Source organism: Candoia aspera, chromosome 4 (assembly GCF_035149785.1).
Source record: "Candoia aspera isolate rCanAsp1 chromosome 4, rCanAsp1.hap2, whole genome shotgun sequence".
NCBI classification, from domain to species: domain Eukaryota; kingdom Metazoa; phylum Chordata; class Lepidosauria; order Squamata; family Boidae; genus Candoia; species Candoia aspera.
In genome coordinates this window covers 96,115,485-96,131,461 of record NC_086156.1, presented here as the reverse complement: position 1 = coordinate 96,131,461, position 15,977 = coordinate 96,115,485, and the positions used below count along the sequence as shown (strand labels likewise).

Below are 15,977 nucleotides of genomic sequence, written 5' to 3'. Positions count from 1 at the left end.
GATCTGCCCGCATCTTGGAGCCTGGCTCTGAGGCCATGACATTGTATTGGAGGCCTTTGGTTCAGCCCTCTTTACGCACTTCCAAAACAATGTTTTATTTCCATCAAAGTCACTCTGCATTTTCTCTGTCTCTTTAAACTTAACCTTTCCTTTCTCTCTTTGACTACATCCTTTGCAGCTATTTTCCCCCCTACGTATACTTAATTAATTAAATTTTATCATTGCCCATCTACCTACAAAGGAGGGACTCCTTTGCAATATTTTTTTCTCATTCTGATTTTTTATACAATTTATATAAAATCTCTTCTATACAACTTTTTCCATCCATAGCATTTTAACTACCTGGCCAGAACCACGTATATAAGATGGCCATATAAAGCAAATAAATAAATAAATTCATATTCCATCAGGCCTCCTTTTTCATACTTCCCATTAGCAGGGAACTCTGTAATTCTTACCATTCTGTTCCAGGAATCTGCCACATCCTCTTTCCTTACATTCTCATTCCATTTACTTTGTGAAGAGATTCATCTAAAACCCTTTTAGAAGGTTCACACTTTCCCTTCCTGCAGACTTTCCATTTTCACTCTTATTTCTTTCACTTATTTCCTTTCCCAAAATTCATTCTTAACACTACCAATTTTTTTTAAAGTTTCACATTCAGAACCTCCCTTCAACCTTATATCCTTCAGTTCTTCTTTCCACCTTTCAAAATAAACAATAAAATCAGCCATGCTTTTGGATTTATATTAATTCTTTTACCATGGGTGCATAGGAGTAGACTTATGCATATACCACTTGTTCAAAACATACAGACTTTCTTCTAGGTAGATAGTCACCATTCATTATTTGGTTGTGATCAGCATGGCTGATCCTGTCATTTCCTGGTGCTCAAACCCACAGAAAACTGCTATCCTGTGGTCCCCTCACAAGGAGCAGCCATATGGAGCACTTATTTGGAGAGGTACCAAGGAAATGGTGTACTCACCAGTTCCTTGGTCTTTGCCAGTATTGTCAGCTCTGCTTTTGCTTAAGACACTTAAGACATTATAGTCGCACTTAAGACATCTTAAGTTTGCCATACCTCCCCCAGAAGTCCCACATGTTCATACTATTCTGTCAGATCTCTAGAGACTATCTTCCAATATTCTTGTCCATATCCCATCAAGTCAGAAGTACATGCACTGTACAGATATTTTATTCTTTCCTATTTTCCATTTCTTGTTTTGATCAGAGCCTTTTTCTCCACATTTGATTTCACTATGCAAGGCTGGACCTTTAATTTTTAGTACCCATTAGTCTCCCTCTGGATATGATCTTTTATTGACTTAGTTATTTTGTAAGTACATTTTGCCTTGTATTTGTTTGCCTTACCTTTCCTATTTTCTGTCATTTTCAGGAAGATTTTTTTTTAGCAGAAAGTGAATGAAAAACTCCTCATGTTTTATGAACATACAGTATATCAAGACACCCAGCCTCCTATCACAAGGCATCAATCAGCAAAGGGTATCCACCACACTTAACTGAATCAACACACATCATAACCAAAGCCAGACAAATTCTCTTGGCCTGTGTACCAGAAAAGCCCACAATAATTTCACCCTAGTAGTTACAATGAAAATTTCAGCAATAAAAAAGTAAATTACGAAATGCTTTTTCTGTTTTTTCATGACACTCAAAATCCACAGCCAGGGGCTATGGCCTAACTAGGACATAAAGAGGAACAGTTATGTACTTCATGTGACCAGCAACTGACCATTTGGGCATGTGCTGAATGTGGTCAGCTTAGATGTTTTACTGTCTCCTAAGTGTCCTTGATAGACTCTTTGATAAAGTCTTCTACCAGAGTGTAGATAGAGATATTAGAATAACAGAATACCTTACAGGGTCTCACAGAATCTCTAATAATTGCTGATATGATAGCTGAGCTCCCATTCCACCTGAAACTCTAAACCCAGGTTACCAAAACACAATTGCTGTGTCCCCAGAACATATTATGCCCAGGCTCATAAACCACACCTGTCTGTTTAATGATTGCTTAACATGCTTGTTAAGATAATGGCTGGATTTCCACCAGTGGTGTCCCTGGGTGGGTGAGTGTATCAAAAACGCAAGGGGGCTGACATAGCGTTAGGACAGAAAACCTTCCCCTTTTGTACGTGCACTCTTGCGTGCACATACTAAAGGGACAGGTCTTATATTGTGATGCCACATCCTCCACCTTCCCTTTTCATACACATCACACACATGTACGGTACACCATGTGTTCCCACAACTTGCTGAAATATTCAATTTCTTTTTTAAGCTAGCATGTTATGTGAATCCAGTCAATGAAAAGTTTGAAAACTTGGTTATAGAAAACTTATTACCATTTCTTCCTCCCTCCCATTCCCATACCACTTCTTTCTTTAGCTCATTTATGGCTCTGCTCCAGTGATGAATGATAAAACTCCAGGTTTAGTCTTCTATCAGATGGCCCCAAAGGAAGCCCTCCAGTACAGAGGAATCCTTTCTTTAATTCTGCATTTCAGGTGGACATGGATTGGACTCATTATTCTGGAAGATGAGAATGGAGAAAAAATTGTGCAAACTCTGCTTCTACTGTTTTCTCAGCATGGTGTCTGTTTTGCCTTTGTAGAAAGAATTGCCCAATTACGTGTTGTTGACCCAGAAACATTTCAATATGGGCTGAATCTTTATGACAATATCATGAGTAGCAAAGCCAATATAATGATCGTGTATGGAGAATCTTATACCATTGTATATTTGAGATGGTTGTCAGTTCTGTCAAATCTAGAAGATGTGACAAGGATGCCAAAAGGTAAAGTTTGGATAATGACATCCCAGATGGAGTTCATTGCATTTGCCTATCAAAGGAATTGGGATACAGAAATGCTCCATGGTGCTCTGTCCTTCTCAGTTCACTCTAGTGACTTACCAGGTTATAAGTTATTTGTTGAGAGCAGAAATCCTTCTAGTGCAGCAGCAGATGGGTTTATCAAAGACTTTTGGCAAAATGCCTTCAACTGTATATTTCCAAATTCAACCACGGACAAAGTGGTTGATAATGTTTGCTCTGGAGAGGAGAAACTAGAAAGCCTTCCTGCTCCTTTTTTTGAAATGAACATGACCGGCCATAGCTATAGCATCTACAATGCTGTCTATGCAGTGGCTCATTCTTTACATGCCATGTTTGCATCTAGATTTATTCACAGAGCAGTAGTAGAGAAGATGGATCTGAAACTTCACAACCAGCCATTGTGGCAGGTAATGTGTTTAAGCATATATATCTATATGTTTTTCTTTGTCTCTATTTTTACTGGTAGATCGGTCCAACCTGCTCTCTTCCAATTTTGTAAATTCTGACCACAGCTGAACAGAACTACAAACTTTTCTACTCTAGATATTGTTGTATATTCAGAGTATGTCCACATTGTTCTGCAAGTATAAGAATATTACATCTTCTCTTCACTTGCATGATAATGTATGTGCTGGCAGACAAGGCCATCTGCAGATAAGCCAGCCCTTGAATTTTAACCAAAACACCATGAAAAATGCGCCACCCTCAGAAAAGCCAATCCTCAAAATTTTCATATGTTTTAATTTTCACAATTGGCTTATCCACAGATGGTGCTTTTTTCATGGTATTTTGGTAAAAATTTGAGGGTTGGCTTATATGTGAATATATACAGGATATAAGTGTACTTTTAAAAAAAGCATTACCATATATATTTGTAGATAAGCTGATCCACAGATAAGCCAACCCCAAACCCAATTTTTGTACTATGATTATGAGAATGTGACGATGAACCCCAACTGGTGTTTCATTTAGCAAAAACCAGAATGGAAAATTAATGGATGGATTTGATGTTAACATCTAAGCTTTATCATCAAACAGTTTTTGTTTTACATCCAAGAGTCTGTTAGAATGACTGAAAATCTTTACTTGAGATTTTAAGTGGAATTGAAAGTTAATCTATGTTATAATATTTCTGCCTTTAAATATTTCCCCAGACTGATTCCAACCAGGCTAGTATCTGTACATATTCATTTGTAATCTGCCTACTCTTAGTCTTTTGCTTTCCATTCAGTTTCATCATTTTTTGAGACGAGTCTCATTTAAGAGTGCTGGAGAGAACATTTCCTTTGATGAGAATGGGGAGTTAGTAGCTGGATTGGATGTGATCAATTGGATTTTTTCCTCTAATCAAACTTTTCATAAAGTGATAGTTGGGTGGATGGATCCTCATGCTTCTCCAGAACAAGCCTTCACCATCAGTGGAGATGCCATAACATGGCATAGCTGGTTTAATCAGGTAGGAGTCAATTAGAGACAGCTTGGAAATTAACTTTTAATTGGGTATGTGTGTTATTCCTTCCATGAAATATTAATGTCAGTAATAGTACTCAGTCCTTAGGACATATTTTTAGTTGAAAATAGCAGAACATAGAAAATGGTGTGTTGCATAAGCCTCCAGAAGTTTCTTTCTATTACTATGCCATTAAATATAAATGTTACTTCAAGAATGTTAGGATTCTCATGGATGAAGTGATGAGAAAGCAATTTCACTTGGGTCTCATCCCATTCCCCTGCAGTATTAGAACTGGATCAAGGGAAAATAGCCAGCAGGTTATTCTGAAAAAATCTAAACCTCCTTTGCTTATCAAAGGACAATTATTAGTCCCATGTATGGTATATGGGCTAACCATTTTCAGTATTATCATTGTAAGGTGAATCATTATAGAATGAACCTGCAGAACAGTGTTGAACACACATGGAAAAGCCGTTCAAAGTTTTGCAAATAATTTATCCTAACATAATCATTGTGTTTTTTTCTCCCGTTAATAATTAGGTCCTGCCCCTTTCAGTATGCAGTGAGAGTTGCTATCCTGGTACCAGCAAGAAAGTAAAGGAGGGGAAACTGTTTTGTTGCTATGATTGCATCCTGTGTCCTGAAGGGAAGATTTCAGAGGAGCAGGGTAAAAAATATGTTGTATGTATTGATCAGATAAGTTTATTGTAAACAAGACCTACATAAATATAAAACTATCCTTATGTCATCATTGCTTCTTTTAGCGTGGGAAAATATGATAAAGAAGAATAATATACTGTATTTACATGGGAAATTATTTGCCAATGGTGTTGGTATACAGCTCATACATTTTTGGAACTTTCAAATTGGAGATGGCTTATCTTTGGGCATTTTTGGCAAACTGGCTAAGAGTTTTCTTTAAGGGGAAAAAAAGACTGCAATAAAACCAACATGCCACAGTTTTCTTGATTCTTGGTCATCCATCAGTGCCATCCTAGTTAGGTGTAAGTCTCTTCAAGCAGAAGTTTTACATATCATGGTTCTCCACTTCTCATGCCCGTCCATCGTCCTTTACCATTCACCACTCCTCCTTTACTCCACCATGAAGGAACAATAAGTCAGTTCTTCAAAAGAGGTTTCATTGGAATCATGAAAGTGTAATACCATGGGAGAAAAGCTGGAGAGAAGGACTATTGGAGAGGAGGAGGAAGAGAAGGAGGAGGAGGTAGAGGAGAGTTAAGTCCCAAGAAGATGCCAGATGTTGGCAGTGAGGGAGAACATTAGCAGCAGTGGAGCAGCACTGGTAGTATAAGACTCCAGAAGACATTTGGTTACACACTCACAGAGCAAAACCCAAATAACTATTGTACAGAAGGCAACAGGAAAGAAGGCTGGAGTGCTGATGGCCAGTTAAGGAAATCCAGAATACTGGTGAGAGTGTTAAAAGACATCCAGACCTTTGACAACTGCACAGTAAGGCCCAGAATGCTGGCAACTGTGTATAGATAGCCAGAGCCCTGCAGACATCCCACAGAAGCCCAGAAACTGGCAGCAACTGGAGAAGGGCATAAAAGTTTAATACAAGTCAGAGCAGCAGTCCAAGCAGTAGCAAAGAGGGGACTGTCTGAACCCCCAACATTACACCCAAACATTGGGTGCAGGCAGCAGGTCAAAATCTTACAATGCCATTCCTGAGAGCAGGAAGACTCTACTTGCAAGTGACTTTGGTCAGAGTCGACTGAAGAGGGAAGGAGTATAACACTGTGAACTTAAGAAAAAGTAGAAAAGATTTAGCTAAGGTAGAATCCAGTGTAAGATATAAACATTGGATAAAGTAGTATAAGATAGAAGGGGTCTTAAACTATAAGACAAGAAATAGTGTCATGTTCACCATTTCAATGTTCCTAGTACATTGTAACGTTTCGCATGTCATTTCCCTGATACGTGTTTGATCTCGGGAGGGAGGAGGATTCCACTTCGGGGAGTTGTTATCTGTTGGCTGCTGGTTTGGAATGTGTTTGGGTTATCTCATGTGTTCAAGGTTGCTTTCCCAGGATCAGTGGAAAATGGTTACCAGCACCTGGGAGGGGGGTGGTTGCTGCAGTTGGGCGAGGGGAGGGATTACGTTTCGAGCCGAGAGTTTTAAGTTTGTATTTGGCGCGCTTTTACTCATTCTCAGCTTTCTCTGTATTTGCATACTAATCCTTCAATAAATCAGATTTCATAAGGTTATACTTGTGAGCCTGGTTCAATTAGGTTAGGCAATCATTACAAATAGAGCTATAGACAAAATTAGGCATAGGTAGTGAGTAAAATAAAAGATAGACAAGGCAAAACCTAAATACAAAAGAGGCTGAACAAAAGAATTTGGAACCTCCTATTTTTTTCAACAACCTTATTCTGGTAAAGCTTTTGTAATTATGTCTCATCTCCTGCCTGTGTCTGTTGCCATCCTCAAATCAAAACTATAGTGGTATTACTGAGATTAGTATTACAAACATATGTATTTATTTATTTATTTGCAGTGTTTCCTACCAAATCTCAGCTAAAAGTCACCTGAAGAATTTACGTAATAATATGATCCAATAATTAAAACATTTTTTCACTACAATATTATGTTCATATTATTTTTTTCATTATTTGTAGTACATTGCATCTATCTAACCATCCATCCATCTATCCATCCATCATCTGTCTTTTAAACAAATAGAATACTTTTGCCTATTAGACTCAGTGCTTGCACAGGAGACCTTTCACCTTTCACAATGTATAATATATTTTTTACATAATGTGCTTTCTTGTTTGAAGGCAAATTTCTGGAATCCTTAAACTTTCTGAAAATACATACAGATATTCACTGCCTCATTTAGCAACGTTTGCAGTTATGATGGTGATGAAAAAGTACCTTTGCAATCAGTCCTTGCGTTTATGACCTTCACAGGTCTGTAAAGCAAGGGAAAGCTGAAGTAAAATCATAAGCATAGTCATGATTTCACTTAGTGACTACTTTGCTTAATGACCAAGTTGCTGGTCCCAGTTATGGTTGCTAAGTGAGGACTACCTGTAATACATAAAGCTTTCTCATAATACATTTAATTAACAGAACTAATTAATGCATATTTAAAAATTAGTGGCCTATGTGTGAGAGATTAAGCTGACATTTTTTTTTCAGATATGAATGACTGCCATAAATGTACAGAAAGAACATATCCAAGCAAGAGCCAGGATTTCTGTATTCCCAAGATTATAAGCTACTTATCTTATGAAGAATATTTGGGGATAATTTTAGCTTTCCTTGCTCTTTTCTTTTCTTTGATGACATCTCTGGTGCTTGGAACATTTATGAAACATCGCAACACTCCCGTTGTCAAGGCCAATAATAGGAATCTCACCTACTGCCTCCTCTTCTCGCTCCTGCTATGTTTTCTCAGTGCATTGCTATTCATTGGTCAGCCACAGAAAGTGACATGCTTTCTTCGACAAGCCACTTTTGGCATCATCTTCTCAGTGGCCATTTCTTGTGTGTTGGCCAAGACTATAACAGTGGTTTTAGCTTTCATGGCTGCTCAGCCTGGATCTAGGATGAGAAAGTGGGTGGGGAAACGCCTGGCCAACTCCATTGTTTTTTCTTGCTCCCTTATTCAAGCAGGTATCAGTATGGTATGGCTGGCAATCTCTCCCCCTTTCCCAGATGTTGACTTGCACTCCATGCCTGAAGTAATTGTACTGGAATGTAATGAAGGCTCTGTGACTATGTTTTATTGTATCCTGGGCTACCTTGGATTCCTGGCCACCATTAGCTTTGCTGTGGCCTTTTCTGCCAGGAAGTTACCAGGCAGTTTCAATGAAGCTAAGTTCATCACTTTCAGCATGTTAGTTTTTTGCAGTGTCTGGTTGTCTTTTGTTCCAACTTATCTGAGTTCCAAAGGAAAATATATGGTAGCTGTGGAGATCTTTTCCATTTTAGCCTCCAGCATTGGACTGCTAGGTTGTATCTTTTTACCCAAATGTTTCATTTTAATATTGAGGCCTGAACAGAATACTAGGAAATATGTAATTAGAAAGAAGTGACAATGAGAAGAAAAATCACATTTTAAAGTATTTCTTGTATATTCACTTGCTGTAACAATATTGTCTCATCTTCCTTTTAACCACATTCCTCAAAGCACACTATTAAATTTTATTTTGCCCCATCAATCCAGAATGAGCATTTGAAAAACAACAACAATATCATTCACCAAATGAAGTTGATTATTTTCCCTATAAAAATAAAGTTTGGGACCAACTGTATCTTTTGTCTGGTATAACTTTCTAGAACCTCTCATGGACAGATCTATGCAATCAGAGTTTTCACTTCAAGTGATAGTTATGAGAACTAAGTTTCTACTAGAAGAAACAGTTGGACAACCTTGTTCTGTTTATAAATGCAGCCTAGCTGTATGATTTAATACATTCATTTTTTCTGCATCTTTTTTCATTGTGAATTATTATAGACTGTCACTCTAAAAATGCGCTAAGCAATGCAAGTGTGAACAATAACAATGCTATACAAAATGCAGTAGTGAACATAATAAATAGCCATATACTGTATATTATAAACATTAGAATATTCAACATACTAACAATTATCCAGGTTCCACACCAAGAATAAGCAGCCACTGAAGGTCTTCTGGAACCGCCAGCCTTTTGTGAGCCTTCAGTTCCATGTGAATAAGAGTAACACTTTCACTGGGAGACAAGATATTCCAAAGAAATAGAGCTGCCTCCTTCCATGAGCCTCTTGTCACACCTCATGATAAGTGGGGATCTTTAGCAGGCATTTTCTCCTGGGTCAGATGGGAAGGGGAGAATCTATCTGGGAAAGGTGGTTTCACAAATATCCAACCACTGTATCACATCAGATTTTTACAGAGTCCATAATGATTTGAGGCAGTTTAAAAATTGCATAAATAAACAAACAGCAAAAAACAGCTGTCATAGCAGTGGTGAGCCATAGCAGTAAGGAGACTTCCCTGTAAGCATATGGGCCATTACATTTTGTACCGGATTCTCTCTCTCTCTCTCCCTCTCTCTCTCTCCATCCATCCATCCATCCATCCATCCATCCTCCATGTCTGCCAGCCTGCCTATATATCTATCTGCCTATCTACCTACCTACCTACTTACCTATTCTTTAATTCTCATAAAAATAAAGCAGGAGGGCAACTGTAGGCAGATTATAGGCCATTTTACTGTGCCTGACCTTACCTGTAGGTGGATAATCAGGTTTCTAACCCATAGGAAACAGCATTTGAGGTTAGGCAAAACTACATCCAGTATTCGGTCAATTAGCACAGGTGCCCCTCAGGGATGTGTGCTCTCCCCGTTGCTTTTCTCCCTCTATACCAATGACTGTACTTCAAAAGATTCTTATGTTAAAGTTCTGAAATTTGCAGATGATACAACTGTTATTGGTCTCATTCGGAATGGTGATGAGTCAGCATATAGACGGGAGGTACAACAACTGGCCCTGTGGTGTAGTTATAACAACTTGAAACTGAATACACTCAAAACTGTAGAGATGGTTGTGGATTTTAGAAAGAATCCTTCTAACTCCCCTCTTCTTACTATATTTGATAGCCCAGTATTAGTAGTAGAGTTCTTTAAGTTTTGGGGCTCCATAATTTCTCAAGACCTGAAATGGATGCTTAACATCAGAACTATCATCAAAAAGGCACAACAAAGGATGTTCTTGCTGCATCAACTTAGGAAGTTTAATCTATCTCAGGACCTTTCGGTACAGTTTTACAGAGGAATTATTGAGTCTGTTATCTGTTCTTCTATAACTGTCTGGTTTGGTTCTGCAACCAAGCAGGACAAATATAGACTTCAACGGATAGTCTCTTCCTTCTCTATATATAACTTGAGCTCACATATGGCATTCTTCCAGTGACAAGTAACAAAGCTCCAGACTTTTTCTTCTACCAGATGGCCCCCAAAGAAGCACTTCAGTATACAGGTGTCCTCTCATTAGTTCTGCATTTCCAATGGACATGGATTGGGCTTATTGCTGTGGATGATTACAATGGAGAAACATTTCTTCAAACAGTGCTTCCATTGTTTCAAAGCACTTTGTGTGCTTTCCTTTATTGAAAGATTTCCATTAGTACATGAAGTCGATATACACTTAGTGAACCAAATAATAAAAATATATTATTACATGATAAGGAGCAAAGCCACTGTTGTGGTGTTCTATGGAGAATCTTACACTGTAGCGTATTTGCGATGGCTGCCATATCTAGAACTAGAAGAACTCAAGACAAGAATGCCGACAGGTAAAGTATGGATTATGGTTGCAGAGATGGAAATTATTTCTTTTGACTATCAGAGAACTTGGAATACAGACATACTCCATGGTGCTCCGTCCTTCACAATTTGCTCCAATGAGTTACCAGAATTTGAGCCATTTGTTGAGAATATAAATCCTTCCAACACAAAAGAAGATGGTTTTATAAGGGATTTTTGGGAACATTCTTTCATGTGTTCACTTCCTGATACAACTGTGGATGAGGTACAGAAGAACATTTGCACTGGAGAGAAGATAGAGAGCCTTCCTGGGACTTCGTTTGAGATGAAAACGACTGGACACAGCTATAGCATCTACAATGCTGTCTATACTGTGGCTCATGCATTACATGCTGTAACCTCATATAGACTCGAACACAGAATAATGGTGGATAGAAGAGGAGCAAAGTCTCAGATTCCATTATTATGACTGGTAATTAACCAGCTTCCCCCAACATGATGCCTTCCAGAAATATTCAGTTATGACACTCATAATTCTCAATCAGCATGACAAGACTATCTGGCTTCTAGGAGTATCAGGTGACATGTATTTCAAGGGTATTGGTTTAGAGGAAACCAGATTAATCTGTCTCATTCTCTCTCCTGTCTTCCCAGTTGGGTTGGTCCTTTGGTCATTTTTTTTTCTCTTCTCAATCTGAGACTTCATGTTGCTGAATATTTATTTCATTCTGAAGAAGGGTCTGGCCAGGGATAGTCTACTTTTTTTCTTTTTTCCCTGTAATTGTGATGTGGCCTGAAATAGAAGTGAGATTTGTTTTGTACTTGTGATTTCTGGTTCAACTATTGGTATGTGTTTATGAGCCTATCCTTCTCCATTCCAGAGGAATGCTGGGCTGGATGAATCACAAGCCAGAATTAAGATTGCTGGGAGAAATATCAACAACCTCAGATATGCAGACGATACCACCCTAATGGCAGAAAGTGAAGAGGAACTAAAGAGCCTCTTGATGAGGGTGAAAGAGGAGAGTGCAAAAGCTGGCTTGAAACTCAACATTAAAAAAACTAAGAACATGGCATCTGGTCCCATCACTTCCTGGCAAATAGAAGGGGAAGAAATGGAAGCAATGGCAGATTTTATTTTCTTGGGCTTCAGGATCACCGCAGACAGTGACTACAGCCTTGAAATTAAAAGGCGCTTGCTCTTTAGGAGGAAAGCTATGGCAAATGTAGACAGCATATTAAAAAGCAGAGATATCACCTTGCTGACAAAGGTCCATATAATCAAAGCTATGGTTTTCCAAGTAGTAATGTATGGCTGTGAGAGTTGGGCCATAAGGAAGGCTGAGCGCCGAAGAATTGATGCTTTTGAACTGTGGTGCTGGAGAAGAATCTTAAGAGTCACTTGGACTGCAAGGAGGTCATATCAGTCAATCCTATAGGAAATCAACCCTGACTGCTCATGGGAAAGACAGATACCGAAGCTGAAGTTCAAATACTTTGGCCACCTAATGCAAGGAGAGGACTCACTGGAAAAGACGTGATGCTAGGAAACACTGAAGGCAAAAGGAGAAGGGGACAGCAGAGGATGAGATGGTTAGATAGCATTACCAATGCAATGAACATGAATTTGAATAAACTCTGGGAGACAATGGAGGACAGGAAGGCCTGGCGTGCTATGGTCCATGGGGTCACGAAGAGTCGGACATAACTTATTGACTGAACAACAACAAAAATGAGCCTATCCAGATGGCAGCACCTAACTGACCTTGATTGATCTTGGACTGTAGGCTAGAAATGGGGATTGGAAAAAGCAATCCAAGAAGAAAGCAGTGGCAAACTACTTCCATCTTGTTGCCATGAAAATTAGATGGATATTCATGAAGTCACTAGGAATTAGGTCCAACTTGAAGATGTTACCTTTCCTTTATCTTACACATTTAAAAACTAACAGCAATGCTATTTACATTCAGTATACCCTTCTTGGTTTTGTTTATCACATTGTCTCTCTTTACTTTCCCGTTTAATTAAATTTACTTTTTTAAAAAAAATGTGTATCAGACAGGTTTCCAATCCTGACAACCATATATTAGTCTTACTGCAGTTTGTTTGAGATATTTCTACTATGTCAGGAGTTCCAATCTTAGATATCCCTACATTACAACCTATTTAAAACAAAACTTGTTTCAAGATTCTTTGTGAAGAAAAGCCACATATCCATACAGAGATCTATTTTAATAGCAGCCATATTAACAAATTGTGACATGAAAGAGAGACAGATGAAGAAATAACGTTTAAGTATGAATATGTAAACTTACACTCTATTGAGAATAAAATGGAGTATAGTATCCACTATCTCTGAAGTACAGATATAGTACTTCAGATGTAGGGTTGTTTTTGTGCCAAACATACTTTTTGTAATGATGGCCAAAAAGTTCAACCTTGGTGTCCTAACAGCCAGGAACCACGCTGAGACAAGGAACAGGTCTCTAGTGTTTTATTGCTGCTACATAACAGGAAAATCCTAACAAACTGAAGAAGCATGGGAAAAACCCAGACATATAAATCCCAAAGGTTAAGGCGGGCCCGATCTGTGTCTCTTGGAATGGCTACCTAATTCCTCAGTGCTACACATGCGCTTTACAGCCTGGATGGGAGCCCCCTGCTCGCCATCCTTACTCATGACACTTGGTCTCATCAGACCATAACACATTTTCCCACATGCTTTTGTCAGACTTGATGTAGGTTTTTGCAAAAAGTAGCTGGGCTTGGAAGTTTTTCTTTGGACTTTTTGTCCATAATTCCAAAAAGTATGTTTGGCGCAGAAACAACACTGTGCATTGCCAAAAGTACCCCATACCCACAGTGAAGCAAGGTGGTGGTAGCATTATGCTTTGGGGTTGCTTTTCTTCAGCTGGAACTGGGGCTTTAGTCAAGGTGGAGGGAATTATGAACAGTTCCAAGGATCAGTCAATTTTGGCACAAAACCTTCAGGCCTCTGCTAAAATGCTGAAGATGAACAGAATTTTACCTTTCAACATGACAACAACCCAAAGCATACCTCCACGTCAACAAAAGAATGGCTTCACCAAAAGAAGACCAAAGTTTTGGAATGGCCCAGCCAGAGCCTGGACCTGAATCCAATTGAAAATCTGTGGGGTGATCTGAAGAGGGCTGTGCACAGGAGATGCCCTCACAATCTGACAGATTTGGAGAGCTTCCGCAAGGAAGAGTGGGCAAAGATGCCCAAGGCAAGATGTGCCATGCTGAGAGACTCCTACCCCAAAAGACTGATTGCTGCCATACAATCAAAAGGTGCTTCCACAAAGTATTAGTTTAAGGGTGTGCACATTTATACAACCATATTATTCTAGGTTTTTTTCCCCCCCTAAAAGATTTCAGTTTGTTTTTCAGTTGAATTGTACAGCTTGTACATTATATTAAAGGTGGAAACAATTCTGAAGTGATTTATCTTGGTCTGATTTTTTTTACATCTTAAAAACCTGGCATTTTAATAGGGGTGTGTAGACTTATTATATCCACTGTAAGCTATCAGAACCACCTTGGTCACCCTATGGGAAAAAGACAGGGGTAGTGTGACCCTGTTGTCCTCCTAGACCTCTCAGTGGCTTCTCATATCATTGACCATGCTATCCTCGTAGAGATGCTATCAGAGTTCAGGTGTGGGATTATTACTATTACTATCTGTTGTAACAGTGGTCCTGACTTTTATGGCAACCAAGCCAGGAAGCAGGATGAGGCAGTGAGAGGGGAAAGGACTGACTTATTCTGTAGTTTAATCTGGCTTCTTAATTCAAGTGGGATTTTCACTATATGGCTGTCCATCTCTCTTCCTGTCCCAGATACTAACTTGCACTCAAAGACTGGAGAAATCATACTTCACTCCTTTCTCTCTGTGGTATTTTACATAAATCATGAACATTATTATCTTGTTGTTGATTGGTGATCGTGCCAGAGCCATTTATAGCATGTAAAGCTGTCCAGAGAGTTTTGGAAAGCACCCCAGAGTCTTTTTGGAGTTGGGTGGCCTTAATAAATCTAATAAATAAATAAACGTTAGAAGATCATATAAACTTTCTTTTTGATATTTGTTCTCAACATGCTGGTTGTGTTGATACCATGGAAAACTTTGGGCTATGTTAGCAAATACCCACACTGATGCATGTCATGACCCCGTTGCAAGGCACAAAGAGCCTCACAACGTGGATCATGATCATTAAGAAAGAGAGGAAGCAGATAATCAAATCAACGCTTAAACCAAGCACCCAAAGCACCCACACCCATGGACTCATATGCAGATGAATAGAAGGACTTCAGATAAGCAGTGATAACCCGCACCTGGTGCCCTGGAGGACACACCTGAACCAAGAGGACAAGGACAGCAACCGGGAAAACACCCACACAGCCATCAAGAAACCCATCAAGGGGAATGGGGACAATGGAGGGTGGAGAAGCACGGGACCCCGCAAGAGGGGTATAAACAGGACACCTCACCACCGCACCCCCATTCCTGTTTTTCTCTCTGTCAGTACCGTTTCAATAAACCGGAAATCCTTAATCCCTATTAAGTGAGTCTGTGTCTTATTCGGAACGAGGCTGGCCCTGACATAAAAATGGGAATCGACAAAAAAATTTTTACCTAGCACCCATCCAATCAGCTTGTGAGGGACCCAGCTAGGCATGAAAACCCATGGAGCGTGGCAATGCAACCACTCGGCACCCGGCGGCGAAGCCCCTCTCCCCTCGGGCAGGATGTGCCTGAGGTCCCGGCGGTGCAACACCCAGGTAAGCCTGGGATCCAGCTCGGGGGAAGAGGAGTGGGAGGGAAGCACCCAGGTGTCCCGTGGCCTGTGGGCCACCGCGGATGAGACAGGGGGACCCTCTCTAAGTTCGCCCAAGACCCCGGAGGGACCAAGGGATGGACCGTCATCCATGATGACCGGAGGCAAGAGCAAGCGGAGAGCCGAGCGCACCAGCGGGAGTTCACGGATGGCGGCAAGGTTAGACGCGCTGGAGGAGGGGGTGCAGGCGATATGGCTACTGCTCCAGCAGCTGACGGCAGCGCAAGAACCCTGCGGCGGCAATGGCGTGGAGGGCACCGGAGCTCCGGAGGTGCACCCGGCAGACAGGCGGAGGAACGGCCCAGCGGATGGCGGCAACCACGGCAGGGCCCAGCTCCAGCAGTGCACCCAACGACTGGAGGCGCACCCGGACGAGAGACGGAGTGACGACCCCACAGGTGGCAGCGACCATGGCGGAACCCGGTTCCAGGAGCCCACCAGATGGATGACATCCCACCCTCCCACCCTGTCGAGGAGACAACCTGCGGACGAGGAGACCCGGCGAGAGAGGGCACCGACA

General features: G+C 40.4%; 1 protein-coding gene across 1 annotated transcript; it reads left to right on the top strand.

Moving 5' to 3' along the window:
* The first annotated feature begins 864 nt into the window (after positions 1 to 864).
* On the top strand, positions 865 to 8,537 carry LOC134496746 (vomeronasal type-2 receptor 26-like). Its single transcript, XM_063302456.1, has 5 exons — positions 865 to 964; positions 2,639 to 3,267; positions 4,092 to 4,316; positions 4,854 to 4,980; positions 7,486 to 8,537. Exons 1-5 carry the CDS (start codon positions 865 to 867, stop codon positions 8,382 to 8,384), a joined length of 1,980 nt encoding a protein of 659 aa, XP_063158526.1. The 3' UTR covers positions 8,385 to 8,537.
* Positions 8,538 to 15,977: the final 7,440 nt, after the last annotated feature.

Excerpts from the sequence above, each read along its gene's own strand:
- LOC134496746 (XM_063302456.1), top strand. The coding sequence starts at position 865 with ATGGCTGATCCTGTCATTTCCTGGTGCTCAAACCCACAGAAAACTGCT. Across the intron at positions 965-2,638 it reads TGGAGCACTTATTTGGAGAG|AAAGAATTGCCCAATTACGT; the intron begins GTACCAAGGAAA and ends TTGCCTTTGTAG. Across the intron at positions 4,317-4,853 it reads GGCATAGCTGGTTTAATCAG|GTCCTGCCCCTTTCAGTATG; the intron begins GTAGGAGTCAAT and ends GTTAATAATTAG.